The 15,855-nt window shown below is 41.3% G+C and overlaps 1 protein-coding gene across 4 annotated transcripts in view; it reads right to left on the reverse strand.

Annotated features, from left to right (window-relative positions):
* The window catches only part of Anln (anillin, actin binding protein), a 57,998-nt gene that overhangs the window by 18,885 nt on the left and 23,258 nt on the right, over positions 1–15,855 (reverse strand). For all 4 annotated transcript variants that reach the window (NM_028390.3, XM_011242594.1, XM_006510581.4 and 1 more), the window contains 12 exons: positions 13,892–14,002; positions 12,588–12,823; positions 10,724–10,869; positions 10,312–10,459; positions 8,515–8,650; positions 8,022–8,204; positions 5,954–6,080; positions 3,232–3,280; positions 2,685–2,741; positions 2,116–2,154; positions 1,778–1,799; positions 822–934 (listed from right to left, as the gene is read on the reverse strand). In NM_028390.3, the coding sequence (NP_082666.2) occupies positions 822–934; positions 1,778–1,799; positions 2,116–2,154; positions 2,685–2,741; positions 3,232–3,280; positions 5,954–6,080; positions 8,022–8,204; positions 8,515–8,650; positions 10,312–10,459; positions 10,724–10,869; positions 12,588–12,823; positions 13,892–14,002 (1,367 nt within the window). The remainder of the gene's footprint in view (positions 1–821; positions 935–1,777; positions 1,800–2,115; positions 2,155–2,684; positions 2,742–3,231; positions 3,281–5,953; positions 6,081–8,021; positions 8,205–8,514; positions 8,651–10,311; positions 10,460–10,723; positions 10,870–12,587; positions 12,824–13,891; positions 14,003–15,855) is intronic.

Here is a 15,855-nt window from a genome sequence, read left to right on the forward strand (position 1 = left end):
TTAGTATTTATATTACAGTGGGAGGATTATAGTTCATAACAAACTATTATACATTTTAGGAAAAACTAAGACAGGTTCTTCTAGTTGTAAAATGTTAAGAAATAAAGAGACATCAAGTCTAACTTCCTGACTGAATTAGTGCACACTGTATACACATGTGAAAATATGCAAATTACTATATGTCAATACAAATTTATTAATTTTTAAAGATGCAAAAACCTGTATTTTAAAAACCAGCACTATATTACGTATGAGGAGTCAGCCCCAGGCTATTGACCTCCGGCTCTCATCCCCACCACGGTCTCACTAGCTATTTAAACACTTATTTCACACTTACGGCAAAGACCACTCCAGAGCGATAAAATAGAGATCTGAAGTTTGAAGCTTTAAATTTGGGAAGGAATACAGGAAAGAAATTTCTAAAAAGATGTGGTTAGTACATGCCTAAAATCCCAGTACTGAGAGGCTGAGGCAGGAGGACCAAGAAGATTTCAGGCTACTCTTAATGACACAGTTAAGACCCTGACCTATAAAATAGAAAAGTCCAAATCTATAACATATTGAATTGTTTTAAAATATAAACAGCATCTAACTGTAAGAAAACACTTAACTGGCACAGAAAGCAATATAAACTTGAAGATCTAACTAGCTGTAGTATTAAAATACGAAACACTCCTAACATTATCACTCATATGTACCCGTATATGAACAATCAAAGAATGTTTATCTCAGCCAAAGGTTTTAAACATTTGAAAGTTCTTTGAAATCTCTATAGGTTAATGGTTTTCAGTGTAACACAATCATAAGGACAGCTGAGTTACCTTGTCCAAAGCAAACTTAGTGTCTCCAACAGAAGATAAGGAGAGTGTGTGAGATCCAACTAGGGTAAAGTTGCTGGTACGCACAGCACCGAGACCTCCGGGACTGGCCATAACTGTAGAGAAACAGGGAGTGATATTTAGTTCAGATTGGCTTTCCTAAGTGTGCTAGTTCAAACGGGAATGGCCTCTCAGGCTTGTATAGCCGAATGCTCAGTTCTCAGTTGATAAACCATTGAGGAAGATTAGGAGGTGTATATGGCCTGCTTACGGAGACATGGCCTCACGGGAGATGTATCACTAGGCCTGGGGTTTGAGGTTTCAAAAACCCATGCCAAGCCAGACTCAATTTTTCCCTCCCGCTCCTCCCCTTACCCCTGTATGCTGCCTGTGGATCAGAGTATAAAGTGCTCAGCTACTGCCTGTCTGCCTTCTGCCATGGCAGTCATGGACTCACCCTCTGAAACTGTAAGCAAGCCTCTAAGTAAACGCTTCCTCTTCTAAGAGCTGCTTTGGTCTTGAGAAAGTTGTCTCTTCACAGCAATAGAACAGTGGCTAAGACACTAAGTAACACCTCTCCCCCTCCACATGGAAGAAATCAAACTGCCACAGAGACTCTGCCCCACTGTCTTTTATTTCTTCTCATTCTTTCCCATTTGCTTCTGTTTTTTGAGGCAGGGATTCATCCCTTCAGCCAGGCCAGCCTAGAACTCACCATGGCCCAGAACAGCCTTGAAAGGACAGCAGTCCTCTTGCTTCAGCTTCAAGTATCTCACCCACAACTGGGAGGCACCATGCCCAGTGTCTTCCAGTTTTACTCTGTGTGTGAGGTGTGTAAACCAAGTTTGCAAATCGAGAAGGCATGTGTATGTATGAGTGTATGGATAAATATATTTATAAAGGCATGCAACTGCTAAGTTTAATTATTCTAAAGCTTCAAATAGCTTAGGTCCACTCACCTGAAGAATGAAGGCTGCTTTTCTAACAAAGAAAGGATAAAGAAGACACATTAATTATTTCTTTTATTTAGAGTATGAAATTTTAATATTATAAGGACTACATTTGAGAAAATATTTCTTCCCATGTAAGTATCAGCAATTAAAATATTTAACTTCTTTTGAGAAAGTTGAGTGGACTTCAACTTGTAAACCTGCTTTCTCCTTCAAGCTCTGGGACACATTAGTGGATGTTAAAGACATCTACAATAGTCAAGGTTTAAAGCTAGTCAGTCAATGTGTAGATTTATTCAAAATGTAGACTTATTAAAGGATTGCATTTTTAGAAAATTTCTACTTACTGAAGTTATAGATGTGAGGAGTCTCTTTGGAGTAATAGCCTGGAAAACAAGAGAACTTAGCATATTTTCTACTAAATATTGCAATTCAGAGCTTAAAACTAAAGTTATCACATAGAAAATAACTGTTGAATATAAATAGACCATACTTAATGACTTTATCAAGGCTTTTCAAATATTGGTATCCTATTTTAAAGTAGAGCTAAAGAAATTATTTAAAAAGTTTTCCTTTCCACCCAACAAAAAGTTAGACTAAAGAAAGATTTAAAAAACTGAGAGCAGCTGGGCATGGTGATGCAATTGTTTAATCCCAGCCCAGTGTTTCTCGCTCTTTCTGTTGCCTACTGATCCTGATGTAGAACTCTCAGCTCCGTCTCCAGCACTGTGTCTTCCTGCATGCTGCCATTCTTTCTGCCACGAAAATAATGGACTACATCTCTGAAATTTAAGGTGGCCCCAATAAACTGTTTTCCTTTATAAAAGTTGCTGGTCATGGTCTCTTCATAGCAACAGCAACGCTAACTAAGATGATATCAAACTCCCGTGTTGTACGAGGTCTGCGCAATCCTCACCTTGGACTTGGAGGCTTTCTTCTTCTTATCGGGGCCCAAGGAATCTTTCTTTTGTACCTGTACAGAAATCCAAAATATATTATCTTAAAATATGATATCACTAAGTGTACTGGCTGGTTTTGTGTGTCAATTTGACACAGCTGGAGTTATCACAGAGAAAGGAGCTTCAGTTGAGGAAATGCCTCCATGAGATCCAGCTGTAAGGCATTTCCTCAATTAGTGATCAAGGAGGAAAGGCCCCCTGTGGGTAGGACTGTCTCTGGGCTGGTAGTCTTGGTTCTATAAGAGAGCAGGCTGAGCAAGCCAGGAGAAGCAAGCCAGTAATGAACATCCCTCCATGGCCTCTGCATCAGCTCCTGCTTCCTGACCTGCTTGAGTTCCAGTCCTGACTTCCTTGGTGATGAACAGCAGTATGGAAGTGTAAGCCGAATAAACCCTTTCCTCCCCAACTGCTTCCTGGTCATGACGTTTGTGCAGGAATAGAAGCCCTGACTGAGACACTAAGGAAATGCATTATTGTTCATTTCAGAAAGTTTTAGCTGCTTACCAGGCTGTAAACTTCAATGTTTATTTCAAAGTCATTGGAAACATCATGCCTGAGGGAAAAGAGGATTAAATAAAATTGTAATAAAAAACTAAAGTTATGCCTTTAAAAATGTGCAAACAGTATTACAGGACTCAAAATAAAAGACTCAATTGGTTTTAAAGAAATACAACAAAAAATGTCAAGAATAGTAAAATGATTTTAAAAAATGGTAAAAGCACATTTTTCTTAAAACACAACCCAGAAATATGTTATAAAAATCAAATCTTTGTAAAAATCTCTAGGGCTGGAGAGATGACTCAGAAGTTAGCAGCAAGCACATGTCTGTCGTGGATCCGACGCCCTCTTCTGGTGTGTGTGTGTGTGTGTGTGTAGACAGTGACAGTGCACTCATACACTAGGGCTGGAAAGGAACCAGGCCTGCAGAGCTATCTAAACTCTCTCCCATGAGCATCATGGAACAAGAAGGGCGAGCGGTGACCCCCACCAGCTGTCCTCCTCTGCTCCTCAAGCCTGAGCTGTGGCATGCAGGCTATGTGAAATGTCTCTAAAACAATAGTAATATTTGTTTCCGACCCAGGACAGGGGACTGAGGTGCATATCTTACATGTCAAAGCAGACCCGGCCTCCAGGTTCTCCAGCATCCCTCAGTCCCTACCTGACATACCCTGCCCCCAACCCTGAGTTTTCCAGCCTAACACCTAGGAACACCTCCTTCCCTCCCCTCTCCCCCTCCCTCCCTGCACTAACAGCCTTTCTCTCTCCCTCTGCTACCGTCACTCCCTGGCCTCAGGCCTTGGGGGCAGTGAACTCACCCACCGGATAGCAGCTTCACAATTAACCTGCCTTAATACAACCTAACCCGTCTTGAATTGCTCACTTTACAGTAAAGAGACTTTCTTCCCCGTCCCTGGGTCTGCTTTGCAATGTAAATTATGTACCTCAGTCCATTCTCCCAGGGCCCAAAATCAAATAAGTAATAATAAAGGCAGAAATATTTTTCAAATTAGATTTTGACTGTAGTTTTTTTGTTTGCTTGTTTGTTTGTTTGTTTTCTCGAGACAGGGTTTCTCTGTGTAGCCCTGGCTGTCCTGGAACTCACTTTGCAGACCAGGCTGGCCTCGAACTCAGAAATCCGCCTGCCTCTGCCTCCCGAGTGCTGGGATTAAAGGCGTGCACCACCACGCCTGGCTTTGACTGTAGTTTTAAAAATATGTATTTCGTACTAATTATCTTTTATTGATACTAAAATATTGTTACAGCTGGGAGTGGTGCACACCTTTGATCCCAACAAAGGCAGGCAGATCTGAGTTCCAGGCCAAACTGGTCTACAAAGGTATTTCTAGGAAAGCCAGGGCTACACAGAGAAACACTCTCAAAACACCTTTAATCCCAGCACTTGGGAGGCAAAGGCAGGCGGATTTCTAAGTTCCAGGCCAGCCTGGTCTACAGAGTGAGTTCCAGGACAGCCAGGGCTACACAGAGAAACCCTGTCTCCAAAACAAAACACCAAAAAAAAAAAAAAAAAAATCCAAAAAGAAAACATGAAATAAATTATTGCTGTGTTATTTAAAGTATCTATAAAAGTAATAGCACAAAATATTGAAGCACTATATACACTGGGTATCTATAATCACAAAAAAAAATCAATAAAAAATAATTCATAAAGAGTTTACTGAACAACTGAAAATTGGATTATCTGTTCATATTTAAAAAATAAACACGGCCCCAAAGTGGAGTCTGCCATACAAGCCTAGCAACTAAGTTCAATACCGAGAACTTACCATAAAGGCGTAAGGAGAGGTCAGAGTCTACAAAGTTACCCTCTAACTTCTTTCTACACAGGAGCTCTCGACCATAAACCTCATGCATGTATATTATGCACACAACGATAATAACATAAGTACATTTCTAAATGTATTTTATTTTATGTGTGTGCATGCCGTGCCTACACGTCTGCCTGTGTACCACGTGCATGCAGTGGCTGCAGAGCAAGCAGAGGGCACTGGTTCCTTTGGAATGAAAATATTGGGAACTGAACCTGGCCCTCTGGATAAACAGCCTGTGCTGTTAATCACTGTGCCATTTCTCCAGTGCCTCAGAAATGAATTTAATAATAATAATTATTACCATTATTATTATTATTATTATTATTATTATTATTTCAGAGAAGTGCTCACAAGGACTCATCTCCTCTGAGGAGACACTGGCAGATGGTTACAGGAGGGGAGTCATTTGTTTTAGTGGGGTGATCACTGATAGGCTGTCCATGCTCCCGTAAGCAATCCTAGAGGAAACTCATTGGCTAGTACACGAGGCCCTGGGTGTGATTTCCAACACTACCAAAAAGAAAGAAAGGCGGAAAGTAGAAGGAGACAGCTGAGGAGAAAGAAGTGAGCCAGCAGGAGTGAGCTGAGACAAAGGGGGTAGTGGGAGTTCATATAACCAAAAATACAGGGATGAAAATGTCATGAGGTTATGTGTGCTAATAAAATACTGCATTAATTATAATAAGTTAGCATACAAATACCAATATATTTTAAATACTATAAAAGTCTGGGATATAGCTTGCTGATAAAAGGCATGTTTAGCATAAAAAGAGCCCTTAGTTCCATCTCATGCAGACAACAGAGAAAACAAGATTATACTTGCCACTGATGCTGAGACTGTCTTAACTCTATCAAAGAAAAATGTGTCTGAACCATGAGATGCTCAATTTACTTACAGAGTAAATGTAGTAGGAAATGTCAGAGCGTCACCACTGAGAGAGTTTGCAGTACTTGCTAATGGAGTGGCGACCATCTGCTCAGCCCCAGCTTTTAGCATAATTAAGTAGTAATAATTTGATGCATCTGTAAGAACAAATCACAGTGGAAAATTGCACTTAGCAACAGCACTCTGGAAGATGAGAGCCATACTTCGATCAACTCATATAAAATTTAAATTTCTCAAAACAAAAAGCTAAGAAAGACACAATCTGATACCTACAGCCCTGGAATAAGCAACAAGGTCTGCTAACAACATGAAGCAAGACACCTCCACACTCACTCCTCACGCTCAGCTATAACCACTTGGCAGGAATTAGCATATACCTCCAAAGGATAAATTATATGATCTGTTGTTTCAAACTTGAGATTTAGGACCCATTGAAGATATTTAGGGGTAGTATTTAATAAAAACATAAACTATTTATTCACTATTTATTACTATGTAAATATATCTTGAATACTAAATTATCAAGTTTTCTGAATTATACTAAAATTAGGCAACAGCAAATATTATAACCTAAATTAGCTCATTCCTACAATAACACTCAAACTTTCTCTTCATTTGTTTGATAACAGAAACTCATTCTCTTAATAGAGGCTGGCCTTGAATTTGAGAAATATACTTTTGAAATCTTCCCAAATTCTGGCATTATAAACATGAGTCACTATATCCACTGTAAATTCCTAGAGACTGACCGAGCGACTCATACATATACATACATGTACAGCAACACTGTATCACCGACTACAGCCCTACCCCTTTGTAATTTTGTTTTGAGACAGGGGGTGTCACTAAGTTGGAGTCTGGCCTTGAGCTGCCCAAGTAGCTGGGATTCCAAGGTCCCCACTGGGATCCACCAGTCTCCAATGAAGGTTCAAACATTTACCAGGCCCTTCTTATTGTCCTCAAACTCAAGAGCTTCTCACATTGTTTAGACTTCTTTACCTGTACAGATAAAGTTCTAATCGAATAAAAATGCAAAGAGTCTTAATTTTCATTCAATGTTTCACACACTTTTAATTTTGTTGAGTTGTCTAGAAATTATCCTGTTTTCAGAGCCTGCCCCCATATTCCTCTGTACCCACTCTTGACTCCTGTATGATTTTTAGTAATTAGATAATTTAAAAGATTGCTGTAGGTATCTACTCCAGCAAAAGAAAGACAACTTCAATAGAAACATTCACTGAACAATCATCACACAACCAATAATTCAAAATTTCTAGAAGGAACTTCTACAATTTGTTGAATTAGAATAAATTAAAACAATAAATAATTGTTTTACTAGAATAAAGTAAAATAACTTCCTTTAAGTGATCTGGCACATTTTCTTTGTTTTGTTTTGTTTTCTTCAAGACAGGGTTTCTCTGTATAGCCCTGGCTGTCCTGGAACTCACTTTGTAGACCAGGCTGTCCTCGAACTCAGAAATCCACCTGCCTCTGCCTCCCAAGTGCTGGGATTAAAGGTGTGTGCCACCATGCCCAGCCTGGCACATTTTCATAACAAAACTAATTAATGAAAGTTAAATGGCATCTCCTGTCAAGATAACTCGACTTCGGAGAATGTTATCTGTCATAATTATGTTTAGCCTTACTTTGAGACAGTAATGTCATACTTGCATGAGTTGGTCATCATATCTGTAAAATTTCCCCTGATGGTCGTTTTTATTCCCCCCTTTCCTTTCTCCCTATTGTTTCAGCCCTGCTCGTTCCAGCGCCTCACTTGTTCCAGCAATTGCTTGCTCCGGCCCCACTCCCTTCAGCCTATAGGTTCTTTATATGTTTCTCATTACAGATGGTTGTGAGCCACCATGTGGTTGCTGGGAATTGAACTCAGGACCTCTGGAAGAGCAGTCGGTGCTCTTAACCACTGAGCCATCTCACCAGCCCATCCCCTAATGGTCTTATTCAAATATTTTAATATGAGGAACGAAGACATAAGATGGAAGTTTTGTATGCTTTCTTTATGTCTTTCTCAACAAATTCACCTAAGTAAACTCAATATACCATGAGATCCAGACTCATACCTGTTTTTTGCGCAGTGCTGCAGACAAAATCTGCCTTCAGAGGCAAGCAGATTTCTGACAGAGTGACTGACCCTTTAGATGGAGCAAATTCACTCTGGGATATGACACTGGTCTTGTTTCTCCTCTGAGGTCCTTCACTCTTCAGCTTATTCAGCTCATCAATCAGAAGTGCTCTTTTCTCAGCTGTGAATATAAAATATGCAACTAAATATTCCAAGTATTAAAGCTGTAACTGTTTCTGAGTGAGAGGCAAATCAGGAAAGTTCACTGAAAGGGAACTGAACGAGAGAGCAGACAAAACCATTTGCTGTCTCGTCTCGCTGATGGAACTGTTGGGTAGAGTCTCGTTTGCAGTCTGCCTATGATGCTTCAGCTTTCCCTCGGGTTTCTCCTGTGGCCTCCCCCACTCCCCCCAGCGTGCTATTTTCACATTAGATGAAGGCAGGCAGGAATGTCCAAGTCACTAGGGTACGTTTTGGTGCATCACACATACTTGCAATCAGAAGAAGTCTTTCTGCTTCAGCTTCTTCCAAGGATCCTTTCCCGTGTTCTTCATCCACACAGCAGTTGAGAGCCTGACTGGCCTGATAGATCACTGTCTGCTGCAAATTTATGTCATTATTGAGCTCCTAATGAATCACAAAAAGAAGAAAATTTATGGTTTTAATCACCATTGTCACTTTATTTAATCTGACTGCAAAATTTCCAACACTTTTAGAAAAGTCAAAATTAGCTTTATTGTGTGAGGTTTTGGATCACAGATCATTTAACTGTGGGTCACATAACTGTGAGCATCACAAAAATATGTCACACCAGTTAAAGGTTCTGAACACAATCAAATACTGATTCAAGCAGGGTGTTAGTACGTGTCTTTAATTCCAGCACAAGGGAGGCAGAGGCAGGTGGATCTCTGTGAGTTCGAGGCCAGCCTGGTCTACAGAGTGAGTTCCAGGACAACCAGGGCCATACAGAAACCCTGTCTTGAAAAAACTACAATAAAGAAATTATTGAAGATTGAATTATGTGATAAATCCAAGATGTTTCTGGTGTGCACTGCAACCTTCACTATGGTTATACTTCTGAACACAGACTAGACATCACAGCAATTACACCAATAAATACAATCTACAACGTGAAGGCACAGAGGCATTTGTGCTCAGACATTCACTAGAGGAACCTGGACTGTTAAGCACACAGAGTTGTCCTCAAGGGAAAGAATGAAGAACCTTGTTATTGGACCAGACTGAGGCAAGAACTCTTTCTAGCCTAGTGACGTTTGCACTATCTGTGTGGCTACAGAGTTTCCAGCATCGGGCCCTCCCCAGACCCTTATGGTGAAATTTGTTTTTCTCAGTCAATCCATGGAACCAGTCGTTATGGACGTTACACACAGCTTTGATGAAGTCAGGTCTGACTTGTCCTTGCTTCACTTATGCATGCAGGACCGAGTTAAATTATTCCCAGAATAACTTTCAACAAACTGTGCTGTGCTTAAATATGCTTAAAATAAACTGACATCTGGAAAAACCCCAGGCCACTGAGGTGGGTTAAGCCAAACTGTCTTCCTCTCTTCCTCCCTCAGCTCCTAACTCTCCTGGCATGAAGGTCACACCTCATGTCCTGAAATGAAATGTTATTATAGATGCAGAGTTTTGTACTCCTATAAAGCATAACAGACCTTTAATCTCAGCACTTGGGAGGTTGAAATAAGCAGGTCTTTATGAAGCTGAGGCCTGCCTGGTCTACATAGCAAGCTCCAGGACAGCTAAGGTTACATCGTGAGACCCTGCCTCAAAATAAACAAATACATAAATAAACATAATGATCTCATATTTTCCTACCACTGTTCCTTGGTAATTAATAACAACTTTAACTATTGTGCTGACTTAGCTCCATGTAAAACAACACAGGTGAGGTGCTGGGGCTAGGTAAGCTGGCAAAGTGTCTACAGCACAAGCCTCAGTCCCTGAGTTCAGATCCCCATGTCCACACAGAAAGCACCACCAAACAGGAAAAATGTTTCCTTTAGCAAAACCCCTTGAAGAGCACAGTAAGTCTCACACATTCCATCACCCAACTAATAGTTATACTTATGTTGTGGTGGGAAGGGTGCTGGGGATTGAACCCAGGGCCTCACGAGTGCTAGGCAATCACTACACGACATACACTACTCTATGGTGAATCCCTGGGCATCAGTCCCCACTGCAGTCACTCAGTTGAGATTAGTAGGGCTGCGAGCTCACAATCAAGTTCCAAACAGTCCCAAATATCTTCCTATGCCAGAGCATACCTGCATTTTTTGTTTGATATTAACTTGACCAGAAAATACGTTTTTCTTTTCACCCAACTTTGAAGTAACATCTTCCTTTCGAACAATCACTTGCTTTATGGAAGGGCGTTCTGTTTCTTTGAATCTTTGAGACCTATATGCATCAATGCTTCAAGGAAAAAAATATTACTGTTAGAAATCCAGGAACAATGCTCTATGAAACATGTCAACAGAAACTGAACTTCATACTTAGAACATCTGCAGTGTTTCCCACACTGCAGTGTCATTTGGGGAAAGTAACAATGATAGAAGTGACCCCAGGCTGCAGACTGCACTCAATGGCTGACCTCCTGCTTGGCATGCCGGAGGCCCTGGCCCAATCCCCAGAGATGCTGTAAACAACACAGGGGAGGCCTTCCCCAAGCAGCCATACCTATAGAGAAGGTCCCGGTCCTCAGAACCGAGGCTATCGGCAGATTCGGCGCGAGGGACGCGGGTTCTCTGGAATTTCCCGGGCTTAGGACTTGCAGCGCTTAGGTTAGAGTCTCTCAATTCCGACGGAGGTGAAGAAATTACATTCTACAGAAAAGTACGACAGTGAATGAGACATTAGACCTGTGTTCAACCTTGCTTTATATATGCTTTGTTTTCATTTAAGAGACATGATCTTCACTGTGTTATCTAGGCTAGCCTTCAGCTCTTGGTCTCCCTGCCAGAACTTGCTGGCACGAGGGCTACAGACATGTCAGCACATTCGGGATTTATAACCAGAAGTTATGGATGAGCAACATGGATCCTAATAATACTTCATTTAACTCTGAAACATGAGTAATTCTTTTCTGCTATTAGGAAATACACATCTAACAAGTCTACTGATTTATAATAAGAACAACAAAACTCCTACAAAGTAACTGGGTGAAAAGCACACATCAGCAGAGTGATGAGAAGCAGAGACACTGCAGGACCACTGCCTGCTGGCCACAGAAAAGGCCCAGTTCTTCACAAAGCCAGACTGAACCGAACTTCAAAAGCTAACCTAGGGGCTGGAGAGATGACTCAGTGGTTAGGAGCAATGGCTGTTTTTCTAGAGGACCAGGGTTCAATTCCCAAGCACCTATGTGGTGGCTCACGACCACCATATCCAGTCAGTCACGCTGCACACACGTGATACATAGATGAGCACTCAGGAGAAATACCCAACATGTAAAATAAAAATGAAGAAAAAAATCGTTCTTAGGTTGAACTAACTGATGCACAAGTTTTGCCTCATGTACCATATTCTCCTGACTTCTACTCAAGCAACTACTGATTAGTCAAACATCTCAACATTTTTTGCAGGAACATGCATCTACAACCAGCAAAATACAGAAAATGCTTTCAAAATTTGTTGAATCCTAACGCACATGTTTTTCAACAGGATTAAATAAACTCATTTCCCACTGACAAAAATGTGTTAATTGTAATAGTCCCTAAGTTGACTAATAAAGATGTACTTGACCCTGTTATAAAGGCTTACAAAGTTCATGAATTTAAGCTGCAATTCTTGTTACACCGATCTACAAGGCTACCCTGGGCTGCATGAGATCCTGTCTCACACCTAGCAAACAAACAAACAAACAAACAAACAATCAGCACACACTAAAAAACAACCAAATGGAATCTTTTAAAGAAAAGTATGTCTAATTGCCTATACATGGGATCTGCTCTTCTAGCTGGGCTGACTTGTCTGGCTTCAATGGGAGAGAAAGCACCAAGCCTCACAGAGACTTGAAGTGCCAGGGTCGGGGGGGCCCCACTTGCTCAAAAGAGAAGGGAAAGGAGGAAGGTGAAAGGATTGTGGGAGGGGGTGACCAGGAGGGGGGCAGTGAGTAGGATGTAAAGTGAATAAGCTAAAAAAAAAAGTTACCTCTAATTGAGGCCATCCCCAGCGCTGCTAGTACCTGAATTTAGGGTGCCGCGATTAATACAATTTAGGGCTCAGTAAATGTCAGTTGAATTTCTGGTCCTAAATATAGTTATGATTTAATAATTCTATCAGCTCTAGAATGTAGGTACTATTACTGACCTTGTTTAACAGCTGAGAGAAGCATGTCAGAGAAGCTACAATCATAAAATGCTACAACCAGGATTTGAGAGGGCATGCTGTTACAATGTGAAATCACTAGTTTTACATTCTAAACAAATTCTATCAGATTTACAAACCACAGGCTGCATTGGCAGTATTTACCAACCGTGGAGGAGACACATTCCTACTGTGTTTACCTTCCTCGGAGCTTGAGGAAGGACAGCCTTCTTACCTCTAGGCTCACCACACCGACCGTCTGAGCTAGCGGAGCAAGTAAAGACATTGAAGAGATATTGAGCGCATCTTCCTGCTCCTCACTGTTTTCTGCTCCCACTTGGTCCATCTCCTCTTGGCTCTTTTCCACATCCAGCTCCCCTTCCTCTAGGACGTCACTGAAGATGTCGTTAATGACTCTGGAGCTATTGATGTCCTCATCGTCCACACTCATCTCAACCTCACGCACTGCTTCTGAAAAGGATTTCAGTGGAGAGATACTGAGATCCAAGGTGCAGAGGAGGCTAAGCTTTCATGCTTCCTAAAATACACTTACCCGAACAAAATTCACTTCTTAACAACAAGGTTGCGAGGCCAACCTCCAATATCATATAAAGTCAAAATAAAGCTGGACTCTCCTCATATTTAAAAAGTTCCAAAATATTTTCTAAGATATAAAGATTACATCTACAAAAAAAAATTAACTTCTTAACACTTTGGATTTTGGTGAAAGTTTTAAGCAGGAACACAATATACTAACTTTCAAAAAGTACTTTTTCAAGGACTAGACAGATAGCTTGGTTTGCACTATACTAGGACTCAAATTTGGTTCCTAGCACCCATAATGGGCAGCTCAGAATGACCTGTAAATCCAGATCAAGAGGCTATGACAGTCTCTTCAGGCCTCTGCAGGCACCTACAGTCATGTGAACACCCCCACATGCAGATAAACACACAACTTAAAAATAAATCTCTCCCAACAGTGGTGGAACACATCTCTGATCTCAGGACATAGAGGAGGCAAAGGCAGGCAGATCTCTGAGTTCAAGGCCAGCCTGGTTGACAGAGTTCCAGGACAGCCAGGGCTACAGAGAAACCCTGTCTCAAATAAATAAATAAATAAATCTCAAAAAGCACTTTCAAAATAAGCCTCTTCTATAGTTAGAAGAAACACACGGCAGTCGGTACAGGAAAACATTTAACACCACTGGGTAATTTTGACAGTAAACTAACAGTAACTATTAACAGTACCATATCTTAATGGAAGCTACAGTATTTCTTAGCTTGAAAACAAAGGTATTTTGAAATCATAGGACATTTAAAAACGCAATATTATTCTTTTTTTTTTTTTTTTTTGGTTTTTCGAGACAGGGTTTCTCTGTAGACCAGGGTGGTCTCGAACTCAGAAATCCGCCTGCCTCTGCCTCCCGACTGCTGGGATTAAAGGCGCGCGCCACCACGCCCGGCGCAATATTATTCTTATATTACATTATTTCTTACAATGTGTCTAGAGCCAAAAAGAAATAAAGACTTTAAACCAACCAGTGTTCTGCTCAACCTCCAGGTCTGATGCTACTTTTAAGGATTTTTCTTCTTCTAAAAACAACGTGATTTTCAAAGGGCTGGACTTTGTCATTTCGCTTTCAGTGGAACCTAAAAAAATGTATGAGAAAAAACAAATTAATCTGTGTGTGTGTATGCCTGTGTGTGCACACATGACAGAAATAACCTGAACTGTACAGTCATGGAGTCGTAAGTCTTCATTTTAATATGTCAACCTAGAAACGGAGAGCTACACCACCACATCTGTGTTCTCAGGACGTCCTGTTTCCCTCTCCACCAGAAAAGAAAGGCGACACCAATATTATGAGTTATTGTTTTATTCAGACTGTTTCTCTCTCTCTCTTTTTTTTTTTTTGGTTTTTCAAGACAGGGTTTCTCTGTGTAGCCCTGGCTGTCCTGGAACTCACTTTGTAGACCAGGCTGGCCTCGAACTCAGAAATCCGCCTGCCTCTGCCTCCCAAGTGCTGGGATTAAAGGTGTGCGCCACCACTGTCAGGCCAGACTGTTTCATAATTACTTTTTCGCCTTTACTAAAATTGTCAACAAAATCACAAAGTCTAGGACCAGAAGGGAACCTCCTCATGTAATAAGAAAAGACTCAGCTACCACGCTGATGGAAGACCGAGAACGTTCCTCCAAGATTGGAGACAAACGGCATGGCTGCCCTCCCTACTGTAGTTAACATATGCTTTAAAAGTCTTATCAAAGCAACTAAAAAACATAGAAGTCATCCAAATTAGAACAGAATCACAACTACTTCTGCTCACAGATGGCATCATCTAATGTTGATAATCCTGAAGATGCCACCCCCCCCCAAAAAAAAAAGAAAGAAAGAAAAGAGACATGACCTGTAATAAGTAATAAATTAGTAAATTCAGCAAAGGAGACAACATCAACAAAGTGAGGTGGCTCACCCCTGACATCCTAAACTTCATGAGGCTCTAGCAGGATTACAGTGAATTCAAGGATACCCTGGGCTACACACTAACTTCTTGGCAGCACAGGCTATAGGGCATAACAGCCTGAAAGATACCAAAAATGCACACATACATCTACGCAAACAGTAAACATCTGAAAAGCAATTCTCAAAACCAATTCCATGATAATAACACCAACAAAGGGGAGCAAGGACGCCAGAGTGCCTGCCTAGCACTCAGGAAGCCAGAGTGCTCCAACCAGCACTGCATGGAACCCAGAGTGGTGTGCACAGCTGTAACCGCAGCACTTGGAGGCGGAGGGAGAAGGATCCTTGACTACAGCTAGATGAGAAGGCATCAAAAAGAAGAAAATACTCACCAATAAACTCCACCAAAGAATCAAACAAGTTTTATCTAAAAAGCAATCTAATTCTGCTAAAAGGACGTAGTTGCTTGTATTCTAATGCTAATTATGTCCCTCCCTAAAATGGTTTGACTGAGAGCGCTGCACACAGCTTCTGGAAACCTGCCCCCAGTTAACTCTGATTGGTAAATAAAGATGCCAGGAGTCAGTATCTGGGAAGGAGAGGTGGAGGGGGTGGGGGGAGGATTTAGGGTCCCCAGGCTTGGGACCCTGAGGAAGAAGGAGGACAAAGATGCCATCCATGCCTAAGGTGTGAGCAGCAGAGAGAAGCAGAACTGCATGCAAAGGGGCCCAGAGTGCTGCTCAGTGGGGTCAGGAGCAGCCAAGATGGACACAGAGATTAGGAAGTAGCGACTCAGAGTCATCGGTGGGAGGTCGACATGGAGGGCAGGCAGTTCTCCAGCTACTGTGCTGCTTAGGACATATTAAAGTATAGCGAGTGTGTGTCTTTCCTTCGTAACATAAGACACTGAGATGGGTAGTGACCCCATGCCAGAATTTATTGGTAAATATTAATACTACTAAGGGAAATAAAGACATAAAGAGAAGGGAAGAAGAGTCAGTACAAGGCCAGCATGCCATACAGATCTGGACATCCGATG

This window comes from Mus musculus, chromosome 9 (assembly GCF_000001635.26).
Source record: "Mus musculus strain C57BL/6J chromosome 9, GRCm38.p6 C57BL/6J".
In the NCBI taxonomy this organism is placed as follows: Eukaryota; Metazoa; Chordata; class Mammalia; order Rodentia; family Muridae; genus Mus; species Mus musculus.